Source organism: Rhinopithecus roxellana, chromosome 4, assembly GCF_007565055.1.
Source record: "Rhinopithecus roxellana isolate Shanxi Qingling chromosome 4, ASM756505v1, whole genome shotgun sequence".
NCBI classification, from domain to species: Eukaryota; Metazoa; Chordata; class Mammalia; order Primates; family Cercopithecidae; genus Rhinopithecus; species Rhinopithecus roxellana.
In genome coordinates this window covers 124812403-124832057 of record NC_044552.1, presented here as the reverse complement: position 1 = coordinate 124832057, position 19655 = coordinate 124812403, and the positions used below count along the sequence as shown (strand labels likewise).

Sequence of the window (19655 nt, the reverse complement as noted above, 5' to 3'; positions counted from 1 at the left end):
CTCACTTGAACTTTATGCCTATTCTATCGTGTTAACACACAATTCATACTTCTGCTTTGAGGGAAGGTATCTTAGATTAAAGATGAAGCAGGACTGCCCGCCAGACAAACACTTTGTTCCCACAGTGGCTGCTCCAGGACCTTCACATTTCTGTCACTGACCCTGCCACTCTCCAGTTGCTATGCTTACAATTTTAGAGTTGTCTTTTTCTTTCAATATTCTCCTTATAATCAGCCAATCAAGTCCTGTTCCGTCTTTTGTGACCATCTGTCCCTTTTCTGTCATTTTCAATGCAACCATTGTTGCTTAGATACTAATCACACAACTGGGCTTTTTGACATGTCCTTGAAATGGCTTCCTGCTAAGATTGCTGCCAACTATAACTGGATGTAGCTTTCTGAAATAATGTTTCCTATGCCATGATCATACTCAATAACTTCCAGTTGATTATTATCTGCAATTATAAAATCAGCCTAGCATTCAAGGGGACCTAAGTTAGGTACAATCTGTCTTTCCAACCTTATTTCTAGAACTCTCTGGTAAGAATTTTCAATTCAACCCAACATAGCAATTTTTCTTCAAATATACCTTATTTTATCTCCTCCATGATTCCCCCAAATGATCCCTTCTGCCTCATATGCTGTCTTTTCCCTGCTGCTGCTACATAGTTCAAATCCTACCCATCCAAGAAGGCTGCTAAGATCTGTTTAGTTTATAGTAACATCACCCTGTTCTGAACTCACACTTTTGTATGTATTTTTATGTTGTATATTTTATACTTTACGGCACCCTCCACAGTACTTATCCTCAAAACACTTCAATTTAAAAAAATTAAAACAAAACCTTTAGAGCCATTATTACCATCTGGTCCTGCCCAGCCCACTTTTGATAATGGAGGTATCAGATGAAATTAAAATTTGAAAAAGCTCACCATGAAATTTATATAAGCCTCCTAGGTGATCCAGTAGAGTCTCCAATGATTTGGATACTGGAAGCAACTCTAAAAATCTGTGGATTACTATATCAAATACTGGAAGGAATCGAAGACACACATTCCCAAAATATATGGGCAGATAGGGAGACTGGATTTGTACAGGAGGATCCACCTGTTCCGCAAGGCCCTCAAAATACAACTTCTCTGGATATTTCTGTGCAATTGAGAAGATGATAAATGGTTAGAGCATTTTTTAAAAAAAATTCTCTTAAAAGAGCTAAACGTGAAAACATTTAGATTTGTTTTTACAAGGAAACATTTTAAATTATATTTCATTATACTTCACTTCTTTTTATACAAGTACTTAAGTCCACTAAACTGCAGTTTCAATTTATTCTCAATGTTACAGATATTCTCAAACCTTGAAGAAGTTTAGAGAGCTAACTTACTTCTATATAGACCAGAGAAAAAACATTAGAACCAGAGAGAAAACGGCCAAATCAGTTCATCAAATGCTCAAGTATGGTTTTAAAAGCATTATTTTAAATACTAATTAGAACTAGTACCTTGTGATAATTCATGTGCTTGGTGTGCCAGTCATTCTGTAACCAGTGCTCTGGGGAATTTTCCTTCACAAAGTCACTTACTCGATTTCTAAAATCGTTTGGTTTGAGTAACAGCAACTGAATTATGAAATAACAAACCTGGGCTTCATTTCCTTCATGACTACGCATGGCCTTTGAAGAACAACAGAAAAATTATATGAAAATGTTCAACCTGTGCGAAACCATGAGGGCCATTTGAAAGTCTAAATTTTAACAAAGTAAAATCTCACTACCATAATTTCCTTAGATGTCTAGTCTATCCCAAACCAACTGTTCAGTATTCCCCAAACATATATGACCTTTCTTGCCTATTTTGGCTTACTATTCCTTCTGCCTGGGATGTCCATCTTTATTTTTAAAAATTTAATCTATCTTAAGCAGATAAGATTTCTCACTGTTTCCTGGAAATACTTTTTCTACACCTCCACCTTATCCTGATATCTTATTAATTTATAGACTTACATTATTTCTCCTAAAATATAGTAACTACTTTTATATCTATGCTCCACAGCTAAGGGGTTAACGTTAAACTATGCCACTCCAAATATCACCACTATAGAATTTTTTTCAACGTAGCATTTTCCAGCCCACCTTAGTGTCTTTTTAAAAAATGTACCCAAAGGCTAGGCGCAGTGGCTCACGCCTGTAATCCCAGCACTTTGGGAGGCCGAGGCGGGCAGATCATGAGGTCAGGAGATCGAGACCATCATGGCTAACATGGTGAAACCCCATCTCTACTAAAAATGCAAAAAATTAGCCAGGCATGGTGGTGGGCGCCTGTAGTCCCAGCTACTTGGGAGGCTGAGGCAGGATAACTATGTGAACCCAGGAGGCAGAGCTTGCAGTGAGCTGAGATCATGCAACCTGGGTGACAGAGCGAGACTCTGTCTCAAAAAAAAAAAAAAAGAAATCTACCAGAAATAGACACCAAAGTCAAGAGAGAGAGAGAGAAAAAAAACATTTGGGGAATGTTTGCTACCAAAGTGTACAGAAATGGTTATATTAGCACTCTGTAAAGAAACACAGTGACTTACTGCTACTACCTGCCTCTAGTGGGAGTTCTGGAGTTTTGGAGAATCAACTCAGGGTCTAATCGCTCATATTTTGAGAGTACCACAAGGCTAGGACCACATCTTCTGTACCTTCTATATCTTACTTCTATACCTTCTATACATAGAACACAGTTGATATTCAGTATGTACTTATTAAATGAATGAATAAGGAAGTTGGGGCTGGAGGCAGTAGCTCATGCCTGTAATCTCAGCACTTTGGGAAGCTGAGGAGGGAGGACTGCTTCAGTCCAGGAGTTGGAGACCAGCCTGGGCAACATAGAGAAACTCCATCTCTATAAAAAAGTTAAAAAGAAAAAAAAATTAAGTGGCTATGGTGGCATATGCCTGTAGTCCCAGCTACTCAGGAGGCTGAGGCAGGAGGAGATTGCTTGAGCCCAGGAGATTGAGGCTGCAGTGAGCCATGATCACGCCACTGCACTGGGCGACAGAGTGAGACCTTGTCTCAAGAAACAAAAAAACAAAAACAAAAAAAAAGAAGTTGGAAAATTTGTAGTTCTTTAGGGAAGTGACAGCAATGCTTGATATAGTATAAATTCATTAAATCCTTCAAAGCAATATAGAGCAGATTGGCATAAGATATATTAGTCATACATCTTGATCTAAAAGAGAATAAGCTTAGAAACATATTTATTCTTACCAGGCAGAGAATTAATCTGTCCAGTGTAACAATGTTATACTTCCATACCATGTCATTAAGAATTTCAATGCATTTATTGAGTTGCTGACCCCCTGCTGATGTAGAAAACTCATATACCAGAAAATCTGCAAATGTCCTCACATGGGCTACCAAGGCCCTGGCTCCAATTCTCTCTAATACTCTGGAAGGCAGAGAGTAAAACATAAACTCCATTGTTGTATGGATACAACAATTTGCCAAATGGAATGCAAATTAGGTTTTTGACTTACCTATAGCCAATTTGATTAATATGATCTGTTTCCAAGAGCATTTTCCAGAGAAGACAAAGAAAGAGAGGAGGGGAGCCCTGCATAGAGAAGTGGGTGATAATGTCGTTTTCATTGCTCATTGACTTCCACTTCCTATACTCCTCCTCCACATTTTTTTTCAGATTAAAACGGCTTTCCTGAGGCACATTATTTTGTTTGAAGAATGCCTAAAAAGAGGATCAGAAGTTTATTTCATTGGTCATAGTAGAAAGAGCACTGGATATGCAGTTAATAAGCAGCTCTAGACTTGATTCTGACATTAATAAACTTTAGGTGACCTTGAGCAATTCAGCAATTAAGGCCTGAATTTCTGTATCTGGAAAATACATAAGCTTGACTAGATTATCTCCAAGATTCCTTTTCCTAGATTTCCTAAACTGAAATTATAAGCAAGCCTGAATTTAAAGCTTCTTCAATCATCTGTTGATACTTCCACCAGTCCTAAAAAGAAAAAACAGAATGAAATGTCTCTACCCTTTGGCTACCTATGTTAGTGTCTCTAAGGAAAATCCACTGCACTAGCCCAGTGATTCTCAGAGTGTGGTCCCAACACCAGCAGTATCAGCATCATCTGGTCTTACAAGAAATGCAAAATTCTCAGACCTTATCCCAGATTTACTGAATCAGAAGCTCTGTGGCTGGGGCCCCAGTCATCTGTAGCTTTGCAAGCCCTCCAGGTGATTTGGTAAATTTGAAAACCAAATGCTCTAGCCCTAACAGGAGTTACGAAAAATGGACGTTCATCATGCCTAACATTTTTTCTGAAAAGAAGAGAGATGACGTTTGCCTTTCTCCCTATTAGAAAAACCAGGTTTACAGTTTTTCTGGAATTAAAAAAAATTCAGTGAAGTGTCATATATGTGCACTCTGTGAAGCTCCATTACATTATACTTCTCCCCATTTCAGTTCTATGAGAGACAAAAAATTTTCAGGTACTATGTTAATTTTCATGAGATTCTGAAACCATTAACTATTTTTTTCTTTTTCAATTTTTTTCACTTTTTTTCCTCTTCCTACTCTTCCTTCCCATAAAACTGTTAACTAAGGTGAAACCACAAAAATTAAATTTTTAGAAACATGCCCAGTCCCAGAGTAGGACACAGAACAACTTGAGAGATTTTGGAAGTAACGACATTTTTTTTTTCTAGAGATAGGGTCTGGCTCTGTCACCCAGGATGTGGTGCAGTGGTGTGACCATAGTACCCTGTAACCTTAAATTCCTGGGCTCAAGTCATCCCCCTTGCCTCAGCCTCTCAAGCAGTTAGGACTAGAGGCATGTGCTACCATGCCCAGCCCCTAAATAATTTTTAAAATAAATAAAAGCTAATTTTATTCAGATGTCACCAAGACTCACTCTAGAACACCACTGTGAAGGGGAAGAAGGATTTCATGTGTATTCAATAAGTAATTCAAGACCAAATTACCTGTAGTGGGCCTGGAAAACAGCTCAGGGTGTGTGAAGCCCAATTATGAGGAGTGAAACTCATGATGGTCTGAAGTATGTCTTTACACCAAGTTCCCTGAATTGAATCAGAGCCTGTAAAAAAATCTAAACATAAACAAATAGATGTAATCCACATTTAAGTGATTATATCCACAACTCATAAAAGATTATAGCGAAAATAATAATTAAGTACACTGAGAATTTCACTGTAGTGCATTCATTGCTTAACTAGTCATATTCAGCTTAGAACCTAAATTTGCTTAGTTTATGAGGGATCTGGATGATCACATTAGAAAATATGAGAACAATTTATGAAAAGATGACAAAAGACATTTGGAATCTCTTTTTTTGAGGTTACAGAGTACCAGTGATAATGGTACAGGTCCACCACTACTGTTCATTTATTTTGACACTGATTTAGTAGTACTTTATTTGGCCAAGGGAACAGAATAAAGAAAGATGTCTTTTTTGGTGAGTGAAATAATTACATAATACATGTATAAATCTCAGAATTGAAGAGGGTTCTTTACATAAAACAACATAATTTACATAAACGTATTTGAGGTTGCTAAAATCAATAACTATCTCTTTAAAACATCAGTTCTAAAGTGTGGTCTTCAGACCTCTGGGGGATTCCCTAGTAGCCCTTCAAAGAATCAGTGAGGTCAAATAATAATAAAAAGATATCACTGGCTTTTTTACCAGATATGAGCACTGACGGTGCAAAAGCAATGGTGGTAAAACTGCTGGTCCTAAGCACAAATCAAACAGTGGTGGCAAACTAGATGAAAAGGCTTTGTATTCTCCATCCACCACATGCACTCAGTGAAAGAAAAGTGCCAGTGTCAATCTCGACACTTATTTTTAATATCATATTTAACAAAATGGGAAGCATATGCCTAGTGTTCCAAAGTTTGATGGGTGTCTTGAGAAAAAACACTTGTGTGACTGACTGACTACTGAGTTAAATCAGCTGCTTTTTTTTTTTTTGAATTCCAATTTTACTTGAAAGAACGTCTGACAGAAAACTATAGTTAGCTAGACTTAAGTATTTAGCAGACATTTTCTTGAAAATTAACAAAATGAGCTTGTCACTTCAAGGAAAACAAATGATAGTAACCTTTAACAATGATAAAATTTGACCTTTTAAGTAAAAATGGAAATTTTGGAAAACCTGTATCTACCACCATGACATGACAGCATTCTAAAACTTAGATTTTTCTAATAAACTTTGCAGTGATATTAACGAATGTAATTTTCTGATACTGTATAACAAAATGTCAACATTTGCTAGATCTACGTAACTCAGTGAACCAATATTTTCAAAATGAATAACTCATGAAGTTACAAAACATGCATGGATTTAAAAATCCACTAAATGTACAAAACAGATGTACAGATTACAATGTAACAAAGTACGTGAAGTTCACTGATAGGGTTTTGGATTCCACATTGCAACTAACCTTTAAGCAACTATCATTTTTCCATGTGATGTCAAAGAACATTCACAACGATCTGAAAAGGCTATTAAAATACTTCTCTCTTTCTAACCTCATCTGTGTGAGGCCACATTTTTCACTCACTTCAACTAAAACTTCAATGGATTAAATGTCTAAGCAGATGAGAATCCAAACTATGTCTTCCTTTACATCAGGTATTAGAGAAGCAAAAATGTAAAACAATGGCACCTCTTCTCACTAAAGTTTTACTTTAGAAAATATACTTTTTTTCATAACATCATATGCTAACATGTAATGTTTATTATTACTATTTAAAAACAAATTAATAAATATTTTTAAACTTTATTTTACTATCTAATAGAATAAATATCCATAGATATAATCCATATAAACAGAAACTCTTTGGGAATTTCAATTTTAAGAGTGTAAAGCAGTCTTGAGACCAAAAAGCTTAAAGAATTACTACTTTAAAATCATGGAAGATAGCTGAAAACTGATGCTCAACCCAGTTCTTAATAGAATGATGTTACACAAAAGAGCTTCCATAAATGAATGAAATATTGAAGATATCAAAACAACTGGCTTTTTTTGAACAAATGAAAAGTATCTTTTTAGTATGTTATACCCATAGTAATTAGTAGAATCATGGCACACTTTAATTCATCTGCTTTTGTTTGTTTGTAGTCACATAGTCACTGTACCTGTTACATGAGTTGCTCTAGCCAAGGTCAATATCAAGGCTCGGTTCAGTTCTTCAGATTCTGCTGAGAGCACTGTTTTGGGATCACTAAGGAAGCGTGTAAACTGCGGTTGTACCTCTGAGCTACCTAATGCTGTTATAAGCCTGAGAGCAGTGCTCTCGACACTGAAAAGTGGGAGAATAAAAAGAAATGTAAAAAAATTTCAGAATTATGGAGTTAAATCTAATTCTAAGGTTAATTACAATGGAAAAACATGCAATCTATATGACTATCTCTTCTTTAATTAAAAAAACACTTTTGTGTGAGAATAAATGTTGCTTAATTTGTTTAAAAAACCTAATGTGTCCAAATTTATAATGAAATTCGTGACATTTTTACACATTTGAAAAAGATAGCCTGTCGCCTATAGGACTAAAAAATTTCACCTGGAGATACTGCATTTCAAAAATTACATTTTTCTATCTAAAATATATTTTAATTTAAAGCAAAATCAACGTGACATGATACTTTAACCATAATCTGAAGTATACTTAAAAACAGCATTCTAAAGGGCTAAGTTACAACATAACAATAAACACCCTGGAAGTACTAATTCTCAGTCCAAAGATCCTGAAGCAAGGACTCAACTACCTTAATCAGTTTCTATTTAAAAAGCTGGACTCTGCTCCTATACTGGAAACAAAGTACTTTAGAAGCAGAGAAGTTTTATGACAGATGAATTAAAAAATAAAAAAACCTGTAAGGCAAAGGATTAAGAACCTCATCTCCAAGAAAGGTGCTAGTAAATCTTAAGGAAAGATGATCTTGAATGAGCTCACCAAAGATGGAGCTGGTTCTGGTTTGTTTGCGCAACTGCAGCCAAAGTATGAAGATGACTCAGGAGCTGAACTCGGTAATGAGGCTGAATATGATGCATCCGGTAGCTAAACATCTCAAGGAGTGTATGTAAGATCCCCCATGCATGTGATTTGAAAACAGTTGGCAAAAGCTGACCTGGAGGAAAAAGACAATTTAAGGTACCCATTATTAAAGGCTATGCATTAAAAGATAATTGAAGAAAGTCACATTGAGTAAAATATAAAGATTTGATTGCGAAAATACACACGCACACACATATATATTCTCCATATTTTCTTATTTTCTACTTTAACAGTAAGGAAAAATTCAGATCCTAACTATAGTATAAATTTTTTTTTCCTGGGACTTGGGAAGTGATAATCATGTTTATCTGGAAAAATAAAATGAGACAAGATATGAAAAAGCATTAATCTTCTCAATTCTGGTATCTTTTATTTTTAGACAGTTAATGTTCCATACCTTTTGAAGTATGAGGTTCACTTTTTAATACAAAAAAACTGTACTACACCTGACCTTGTTTCCTCCTACCCCCAAGAAAGTTTTATTCAACAATCAGTTATCTAAGAAGACTTACTATGGTTAAAATTAAAACTATGCTGTATTCATGAAAAGCTGGAATTACGATGAATCAGAAAAACACTTCTGTATTAGAAAGTATCTACCATTTGAGAACTACATAATAAATAACAGATATTATAATGTATCTTCTGCAATCTAAGAAAATTCCTTCTTTATTGCCAGTCAGCCTTTTGTATGCACTGGAGGACAGCATTACTGCCTCAGGCAGAATCCATTTGCATGAGGACAGGGACCAGGTCTATCCAGCTTATCACATCCCAGGCACCTAGCACATTAACCTTTTCTTACCACTTCAGTTAAAAATGCAACAAACCCCTCCTCCCACCCTCAAACTTCCTATTCCTTTTTGTTTTATTTGTCTCTATAACATGTATCACCTGACATACTCTATATTTCATTTATTTAACTTCCCCTTCCATAAGCTCCATCATGGTGGTGACTTGTTCTCTGCTGTGTCCCCAGGACCTAGAAAAGTACCTTTAGAGTTAACAAATGGGTTAATAGTTATAAACACCAGAAAGTCCTGTCTTACTGATAAATCCTTTGATGCCCAAAGACTCTATTTCCATATAGACCAATAAACGACTGTAAGTTTCCACTAGGGCTGGAGCCAAGGCCACACTGGACTTTGCATGAGCAAGTTTTATCACCCTGGTTGCAATGCTGTGAATAAGGCTGAGGAGAAAAAAAGGGAAGAAAATAAAAATCCATATTTTTGACATAAACATAGGGGCTACTCTACTTAGAAGTAACTTAGTATAATTTGAACTTAAATGATTCAAATGAAGTTGATTCATTTAATGTGTTTAAGCTGTGCAGGACACTTGGTAAGGATGCACTGCACAACCTGAGACTCATTCCGGTTTCCATGGTGCTTTCAATATGCATACGGATCCCCCTGCTCATGGGAAAACAAACTTTGGGTTCAACTTATAAGAGCAAGCTTGAGAGATTTTGGTCACTCAAATGATGCATCAAAATACATTTGGGAAATTAAATAACTTCTGTCACAGATTTACTTTAATATATCACTGCTAAGACCCAAATGTTAGGTTCTAATGGGGCTTTGCTCAAATCTGTTATACATGCAAGTGAAGCACATGTGTAATTCTATCACAATGGTTACCATGTGAAAAAGAGCATAGCTCTACCAGAACTGATGCTCCACTTGGAGGCCCACAGACAAATTCTCTTTGGCCTATATGGTGGTTGTTTTAAATTTGAGCCAATACTTAAAGGCTGAAAGACTAGTAATAAAAAATCTGGATTTCTAGCCCTTCTCAAAAATGTTGGAAGCTCTAGCTACACTAGTCCTCCTTCTTAACTATCTACAAAAAATGAAAAAAAAAGTGCAAAAAATTTTTGTAATGCTTATCTCTCATGGAGAGATTATGACAATTACTTTCTTTGGGTTTGTTTATCCTAGAATTCCTATAATAAAAAATATTTACTTTTGTAATAAAATAAAGCTATTTTTTTTTCCTAAATGTACCTGACTATGAAAAATTACACACATAAAATCATGAAATAAAGGTTTATACTATACTCATATCAATTCCCTGACATGGAACCAAACTAATAAAAAGAACATACCTCATTTTGGCATGCACTGTCAGTGAATCCAGGAGGTTCATAGGTAAGGGGGTAATAGATCCTGAAGCCATACAGTTTGTTCCAGGGAGAGGTATCCTCATAATTCCATTTCCATAAATAGTTTCTACCAGAGCTCCCATGGGTAATGTAAAACATTCTGAATTTGTAGAGTATGCATTACACAACAGAGCAATCTTATAGTCATTCATCTGTAAACTTTTATTTCTCAGACTCTGCTGCAGGAACCTAAAAATTCATGTTCCATTAAAAAGAAAAAATGAAAATTACTTCCATAATGTTAATTTGTATTTTTTTAAAAGTTCAATTTTATGCAATTATTTATTAATGCTATCTTTGTTCCTATACGTATTAGAGTTTCTGTGTGAAATGTATAGTGGCAATACACATAGAAGCTGGGGTAGTGTTTCAGAAGAAAAATAATTTTAAATAAACAATTAATGGGTATCTGTTAAGTATGCACTACATATACAGCCACCATATTAGGCTAAGTTTCAGAGATGAAGAAATAACTCACAAGTCTATGAACCAGGTTTCTACTTATTATCTATCTGTATAAACACAACAATGTCTTCATTACAGATATCACTTTGAAAAGGTGGTTAAGGGGTATCTCATAAAATGAAAACCAAATGAAATATCAAGTCTGACTCCCCTGGCACATCCTATGAAGAGATGTGGCAGTCCTTTTCAGAAGTTCTAGGTGGGAAGTTAGGCTATTCCTAGCACCCTTGACTACAATACAATACAATACTATCTAAGAATGGTATCTTCTTTGAGTCATCACAACTTTGGAAGAGATATTAAGGGGCATGCCAGCCAGATCAGCTCAATCAATCCTGGCAGCCCACAGATGAATATCTCAGTCAGCTCATGCTCAAGTTTCAAGCACTTGAGAAATTCTGAAACATTTTTACATTTATAAAACTTGATATGCTTTCATTATATTAATAACTTTAAAGTATAACATATACAACTGAAGATCAGCCTTGAAAAAAATTTTTTTTAAATCTATACATAAAAGCAAGACTAATCTTGTAGCTGTTTCCTGATATAGGTGTTGGTCAGATTCTCTTGCTATGACATATATCTCAAGTATTTGCCCTTACCTATAGTGGGTATGGGGAGATTTCCAAATTTCACACAAACACCGAGACCAATATTAGTCTACAATCCGCTATTAATTAAACAAGAAAAATAAGTATCAAGCAGCAAATAACTTACTCATGGTGAAGTCTTAAGGAATGAGGTATTGGAATCTGTAGCTTGGAGTTGTCATTTTGAGCTTTTCTATTGAGATGAATCCAAATACAAGTCATTGCAAAGGCATGGGTTGACTGGGGTTTGTTAATATCAGGAACTGGAATATACTGAAAAATAACAATTTGAAAAATAACACAATAGAAGAAAGAGAAGAATTAAATAATTATGTGTATTTTAGTAATCAATTTCTAACATAACTCTTTTTAGCATATCATATCTTACTTTAGCCCCGATAATTCAATAATACAAATCAGAAGGTCTAACAGCCATACAATTTTGAAATTATTACAAGATGCTTTATTTGGTATATGTTTTTACTTAAAGTAACACAAATTCACAGGTGCTTTGTCAAGCTTTTCCTACTATCGCAGAGCATTCTCAAATAAAAATAATTTTTTAATTTTTACTTTTTAAAAATTAAAACACATCATCATGAAATCTTACTAAATGTGATAAATGTAACTAAAAACAAGACTTTCTAAAAGTCTCATAATAATTTTTAAGAACATATAAAAATCTAAGAAATATGCAACCTAAATGATTATCATTAAACATATTGACTATTAATGGATAAAATGATATGGGTGTCTGGAATTTGCTTGAAAATTGCCCAACTTTAACAAAAAAGATAAGGAGGAAAGATGAAACGAGAGTATTTCTTGATGATGGGTATAATATGGTGGGGTTACAGCTAGTGCATGGTGGGGTTACTATAACCCCACCATGTTATATCCATCATCAAGAAATAGTCTTGTTTCATCTTAAAATTTTCTGGGCAGATCACTTAAGGTCAGGAGTTCAAGACCAGCCTGGCCAACACAGCAAAACCCTGTCTCTACTAAAAATACAAAAATTAGTCGGGCATGGTGGCATGTGCCTGTAATCCCAGCTACTCGGGAGGTTGAGGCAGGAGAATTACTTGAACCCAGGAGGTGGAGGTTGCAGTGAGCTGAGATCACACCACTGCACGCCAGCCTGTGTGCAAGAGTGAAACTCCGTCTCAACAACAACAATTCATAATAAAGTACTTCTAGAAAATGGCAATCACCAAAATACATCACATTTTACTCAAATATCTTACATGATAAAACACCCAGGGGACATACTGAGGCTCAGCTGCCAAAGAAAAAACAGCTATTAATAGAGACTGTTATCTGGCCATTCAATGATGTATACAGATTAAAACAGTTTTCGTGATTTCTAAAACTGCAGACCTACCTAGAATGTAGAGAAAGAGCTTGCTACACCTAATACTCAATTGTAATTTAGCATAAACTTTAGAAATACACAAAATCACACTAAAATCCTTAAACATAAATCAGACATAATTTACTCATCATGTTGTTATGAATAGTTACTCAGTAAAGCTTACTTCTTTTTCTGGGTATAGCAAGTCGAAGAGCTTCATCACGGGGAGAAAATCAGCTAGTGCATTTTTCTGAATACTTCCAGAAATGAACTGCAGGAGAACCCACATAAGATGATCTCTGCCTTTAATCAGTCCTCGCCCTGCTAACTATAAAAGATGTTTAAATATACATGTATACACGGCTACTTAAAGAGATGAATATAGAAAGTTTTTATTATTATTTTGTTGTTGTTGTTGTTGTTTTTAAAGAGAAACCCTGGTTCTTGCTCTCAGAAAGTCAGCATCTAACTTTGGTACTTAGTAATTACTTAGTCTCAATTCAAGACACACCATGCAAAACCTGCTAAATTATTTTAGTATTATATATATGCTTATTTCCTGCTCCCCCAAACAACTATGCATATAAAAAAATGCAGTTTTAGAACATAGTCAAGTTGATCATGTGTGCATGAGAATCAAGTTTAATATGGGATAATTCTTATTTAAAAAATCTCATCAAAACCTGGGGAATACTCTATCATACCAAAAGGATTTTTGTTTTAAATTTGAAATTATCATGGACTGGTTATCATAAAATGCTTCCTGGTTTTCTGTACATTTTGTTTCTTATTTATTTATTTATTTATTTTTAGAATAAGGATAGAGATGGGGTCTTGCCATGTTACCCACGCTGGTCTCCAACTCCTGAACTTAAACGATCCACTGGCCTCGGCCTCCCAAAGTGCTGGGATTACAGGAGTGAGCCACCCCTCCACGCCCCCGCTCCGGCCGGTTTTCTGTACATTAAACAGAAACTAATGGTGGTTTCTGGGAGAAGGTGGTTAAAAGGATTTTAACAATATTTACGAATAATTTTCCCCAAGATAATCCATGCTGTGGAGATGTTATATAAAACATTTATTTTATTCCCATTCAATATGTCTAAATTTTTTGACAAAAAACGACTTTTCCCACAAACTTAAGTCTTCCACTTGTCTCCCTTTTTTGGATTCATCGTCCTCCCTTCTATTCATTCCCAGAGTAGGAACCACTGAGCAAGCCTAGACTCCTGCTACTCCCTCTATTCACTGTCAGTCACCTAGTCCTATTCCACTTCAGTATCCCCCATCTCTGGCTCCTCCTTTCTGTCCTGGTTTAGACCTTTAGCACCTAGCCCACTGCAGTATCTCTCACTAATTTCCTTGCCTCTGGCTTTGTACCTGTCCATCGCTACACCACCCACTTTCTCCATGTGGACATTAGCATTTTTCCAACTTGCATATGATGATGCCATTCTCCTCTGCATTGCCTCCAAAACAAAATCTAAACTCCTTAGAACAGGCACATGGCCATTTAAAGTTCTCCATGTCTGCCCTTGCTTTCCCACTTTCCTTATCTCACCAACCATTTCCCCTTCATATTTTTATTTCTAGTTCTCACACATCTCTATCCCTTTCTAAATGATGGTCTTACAGGTAGGAAACACTTTTCTTTCTCTCTTAGCAAGTTTCTATTGGTCCTTCAGGTGTTAGCTTAAAGATCTCTTTGATACAGCCATCCCTGATATCTCTGATAGAAATTATTCTTTTTTTTTTTTTTTTTTTGACACGGAGTCTTGCTCTCTCACCAAGGCTGGAGTGCAGTGGTGTGATCTCGGCTCACTGTGCAACCTTAGAGACTATTCCCTTCTATTTGTATTGCAGGGAAATGTGCTTTCATTATAATAACTATTAAGATATAATCATACTGTCTGTGTGTTGTGTGTATATATAAAATATCTCCTCCTTTAGTGAGGTGCTTCTTGAGGATATTACAGTGTCTTTTCATCTTGTATCCGCTGGTGCCTGTACTGGGAATACATAGGATGAATGACTGAATCCTATTTTTACAGTGACAAGAAAGTTAAAAAGTTAAGAAACTATAAAAGCAGTGAACAGGACAGAAATTAGGGCTCAGAACTTCTGCAAGTTCTAAAATCACTAGGGAATGCCCATAGCAGTCTAAAATCCAGTAATCAACAGGTGAAGTCACTCCGACCAAAAGATTTAGTACATACCTTCTGATGAAGAGAAAGCACCATATGTGGAAAACTTGCAAACTGGAAAAGCACAAAGAAAATGAGCTGACTTGAGAGATGCTGCCACAGGAGTTGGCTTGTTCCCCCATCGTCAAACTTCTCCTCGGTCTCAGATCGCTCCATGGCATAAACAACCAGATCCACCAACTGGTCCTCCAGCACAGGGCAGCGCTGCTTGTGCTGTAGGGCAGAGATTAAATACAGTATTCCAAAAGCCTCTCGGTTAGTTTCAGAAGTTACCAGTTAATGAGCATTAATTGTAACAAGAGGCTGAGAAGCATGGAATGAAGTTGAACTTAAGAAGTTAAGATTAGATTTAGTCTATTAAAGCTGCATCATGTTCTATTATCATACAGGATAAGTTTCAAAAAAATTTTTTGAGGTTTCCTACAAAACAGACGTCCCATTAACTTTGACTTTCACTATGGACATTATTCTTTCAATTTGACAAAGGGCAATGCATCGTAGAAAATTCTGTTATTTATCCTTTGGAAAAAGATAACATTTTAAAGCATATGAAACAGGGATAGCAGTATTAATTTTGCAATCTAAGTCGAAAGATGAAAACCCTGGATTTACAGGGAGCAAATATTGTGACAGAACAAATAAAGCAGGTATGTGAATCTCTTTATTTTAAAGTAACCCCTATAAGTTTACACTAACTTTATATACAGAGGTATATCTAAATAGCTACCAGATTATTCAACATCTGTTTTCAATGTGTGGTATTGGTTCTGACACTGAAATGGAAACTTCTTCCACAAGTGGAAAAAAATTGATCTCTGCTCTTCCTTCTTGGAAGCCAAACATAATGCAGCTTTAATTTTAAATTAGACCACTTTAAAATCTAAAACAAGAAAAAGAATTCAGTTTAAACACTAAAAATGAGAATGCAGCTTCCCTTTCTAGAGGCAAAAAGATCTGTGCTTTTAAAAGTGATTTAAAAAATATACTTTTACCAAAAGAAATATGTTAAGCCATGTTTAAGCCATTTTCATATTTCCTTTATAAATATGTTATATGACTTAGTAGCAGGCAGTTGGAAGCCCTTCTAGTGAATACAATTACTAATACAGATCTTTCCCCCTAAACTTTAGGTGTGATTATCAGTCTTTTGCCATGAAAAAGGGATATGATTTTTTCAAATTTAGGGAAAAAATGCAAAATGGGGACAAATTTGGAAATAAACAAGACATAATGAATAGCATCCCCTCTTTTGCATGCTCTTTGCCAGCTCCAAACTTGTAAAGCTCCAATATAGCTGCAGTTTCTTAAAGCATGCAAATAAAACAAACATCTATCCAAATGATAAGCATCAATGGTTGTTTCTTATTTTTTCCAAAAACACAATGCCATGACCACAGTTCAATCACATTACAGGTTTACAAATAGCAATATTAACACCACCAGTTGAGACTACAATACTTTTCCTCCAAATGTAATTATCATTATGAAGCAGAGCAAAGTGCAACAGACAACACTACAGACTATTTCTTAAATCAGCATGCAAAACTACTGTGTACAGGGCTTGAAATTCACTAGTTCTGCCAACCACCAACAACCTAAGAAATGTGTCAGACAACACAAATTTAGAGTGAGATCATTCAAAGTATACAGAGTCAGAAAAAATTGTGAAAAGAAGTAAAGCCAGGATTTCCAGTAGGAATTTTTCACTAGTGATGGGAATTTGCTTCCAGTTTGGAAACTGACCAATTTGTCATCTATTTCTCCATCCATAATGGTCTTCCATCAATCTGCTTTAGGAAAAAAGAGCAAACTAAATAAAATTGGCTTTTAGCACCTGAGTCATTTTGGAGTTTCCCTTTTCAGTATTAGCTATTTAAGAAAAAAACTGGATTTTCCCCTACATATTTTTAGGCATGTAGTGACTGTCATACAGTTAATGATTTTAAAAGGAAAGCAAAAATATTACGATTTTGACAAAGCAAGAACTAGGAAATTTACAGTTAACGCTGATGGTCTTTCAATACATGCCATGACCCTTAACTTTTCTGTCAAAAATTAAGTCAGTCAGGAATCTCTGCAGTACCTAATGCTCCAGTACCTGAATGTAGCAGAAGAGCTATCAGGATTAACTACAGATTTCCCAGGTATTTTTAGTTAAAGCCAAGGATATTTCTCAAATCAAGTTTAAAGAGAGCTTAAATATGTTGCTTTATCTGTAAATTTTGGTAATATCAAAAAAAAAAAAAAAAAAGTCTGAGCTACAAAATGATCTGTACTGCTACTTCAGAATAATAAACTGCTTTAGTTTTCAATTATTTAAAGACAGGCACATTAAAATTAAGACTCTCTACTACACAGCAGATGGTTTTACAAAGTGGAACAAACATTTGTAAAGCAGTTTCAGAATCTATGAATAAAAGTTAACTGTCAATCACTAGGCTAAGATTATTTCATAAGCCAATGGATGCTATGCCTGTAACTGTTCACATCTTGTTTTGTGAAAGCTTTGGTGAATTTAAGTCTTCAAAATACTGACAAAGTTAAATTTGTTAATGTACATCATAACTATATGCCTACTTAGTTAAAACCTGTTTTAAGACTATTTAAATTCAATATTTTAACAATTCTATTTCTACCTAGTAGCCCAAACTATACTGAAACTTCATTTAAAATTTTCAGCTTTGATAAAAGCTAAAAATCAGGCAAATGACATTAATAGAAACATTAATATTAACCCTTGACCTATGCCCGATTCCTTCCCAGCACTATTTCAAATGGCAAATGATAGCGCTTTTCAGTCTTAGCATCTCATATCCTATATTGAGTAGTACTTGACACTTTTCATGTACAGTTCTCATAATGCTTTTGCAGCAAAATTTTAACATACTGTACTTAGGTGAGCTTAAATTAATTTTAAATTATTTCAGTGATGTACATCAATTTTAAAATAATATCTATTCAGGAGAAGTTGGGAAGAAAAATTCCTTTCAATGTCATTTTCTCTTTCAAAATCATATTCACTGCTTTAACCAAGAAAGTTACCAATAATCAGAATAATATCAAAGAGAAACTTACTGATTAACACAAGATCAAATGAATGATGAATACTTCACTGTCTCATAGTAGCCAAGGTTGATACACCACCATGTAAGAGGCTGAGGAGTGCATCTGTTTTACAGTGCTTTTATTCGGCAGAAAGAATACAAACTTGTGTAAGCACATGAAAAACAAGATTTTTTCCACTGTGAGTTGAAGTCTAACACTCCATCTTGCCGGTCACGGAACTGGGCTATTTATGACTTGCTGAATGTAACCAATAATAGCATAAAATATAACCCAATTCCTACTGGAAAATATAATGTGAACAGCTCTTAAGGTTTCAAAAGCTATGAGTAAATTATCACATTGCTAGAGAAAGGACAAGAAAGTATAGTGTAGGATGCAGTTCTGTAATGATAAAAAGATGTAATACGATGATTTGGTTATCTTTAATCATATGCTTCTTATCCTGTGGGTTCTCGTTTTCTAGTCTACTTTCCAGTAGGTAAAAATTTCATGTCAACTGAGCATATTGTCTTCTATCTACACAACCCTTAACTAAAGAGTTTTCTATGAAAACGATTACTGATGAATTGTGAATTTTTGACAATGTTTACACTACAGTGGTACCAATACTAATAATGTTCTGTCAGCATTTCCATTATAAACTTTATTTTTTATGGATTTATGTCTTAGTCATAAACTTTTTAGGTTGAAACTTGTTATCAAAATGATCAGATCAGAAATACTCTCAATTGTTTCGTCAATTTCTAGTTTGAGAAGAGCTGCCCGCCCCCAAAAGAAAAAAGCTTAGGATAGCTAAGGATATCTGGGGGAAGGTATTTGCAGCTCAAATGACCATGGGTACATTTATCCACCAAACTGTAAAAAAAGTGAGTCAAGTATGACTTAAGGTTCACTGTAAAAATTACTTTTAAAACATAGCATGAAGCATTCTTTCAAAGTTAACTGAATACTTACCTCTAATTCAATGAAAGTTGATCAGAATTAATGACTTGGTATTTAAGATGTTAAATTGACAGATTATATGAGGTAACTGTCAGATACTCTAGTGTGAAGCAGTTTCAGTTTCACATGTACAAAAGCTTGTCCAAACAAGGAAACTTGGCAAATTTTTCAGAAGAAAAACTTAAAATAACAAAAGAGATACTGCTACTAGGGTGAGGTTTGGCATGCAAAGTTTCAACACTGAGCAAGTTTTATGGCCAAGCTATATGTCCTTAAAAATAGGGCTTTATAAATGGAAGCACTGGCACAACCTTCACTATAGTATTGCAAACAGTAACGCTATTTTATATAACCTAGACAAGAACGTCTTTTTAAAATCAAAAAGCTGGTCTATTTTAATATGTTGGGCTCAAAAATTTTTAACAAAAATAATTGGAACCACTATTTTGTTTAAAATATCAAAGGTGAAAAGTCCTGGAACAGACTTGGGACTGTATAAGAGTTTGATTTATAAAGTTTGGCCATAGTGTTTTTCTCCCACCGCAGGTGAGTGTCAGTTGAGAGGAGCTCACTCTAGGAGGAAGGCACTTCTGGCAAAGACTGACAAAGAAGGGTGTTTGTCAAGCAGGTGTGGGGTCACCTAAGAGTCTGACATTTCGTAGTCAATCCCCATGTTTCCAAAAAAGCCTTTCCTGTATAAAGTTTACCACTCCAACTTTTAAAAGCAGCATATCTCTACTAAAGTGCCTTTTTTCTCTTTTTTATGTTGTTTTTAATTTGTT

The 19655-nt window shown here is 35.1% G+C and overlaps 1 protein-coding gene across 3 annotated transcripts in view; it reads right to left on the bottom strand.

The window, feature by feature from the left end:
* The window catches only part of MED23 (mediator complex subunit 23), a 41453-nt gene that overhangs the window by 8786 nt on the left and 13012 nt on the right, over window positions 1-19655 (bottom strand). For all 3 annotated transcript variants that reach the window (XM_010357605.2, XM_010357606.2, XM_030928606.1), the window contains 12 exons: window positions 14878-15078; window positions 12846-12989; window positions 11435-11580; window positions 10193-10438; window positions 9132-9274; window positions 7981-8155; window positions 7163-7326; window positions 4982-5106; window positions 3519-3724; window positions 3250-3430; window positions 1501-1671; window positions 932-1148 (listed from right to left, as the gene is read on the bottom strand). In XM_010357605.2, coding sequence (XP_010355907.1) covers window positions 932-1148; window positions 1501-1671; window positions 3250-3430; window positions 3519-3724; window positions 4982-5106; window positions 7163-7326; window positions 7981-8155; window positions 9132-9274; window positions 10193-10438; window positions 11435-11580; window positions 12846-12989; window positions 14878-15078 — 2119 coding nt within the window. The remainder of the gene's footprint in view (window positions 1-931; window positions 1149-1500; window positions 1672-3249; window positions 3431-3518; window positions 3725-4981; window positions 5107-7162; window positions 7327-7980; window positions 8156-9131; window positions 9275-10192; window positions 10439-11434; window positions 11581-12845; window positions 12990-14877; window positions 15079-19655) is intronic.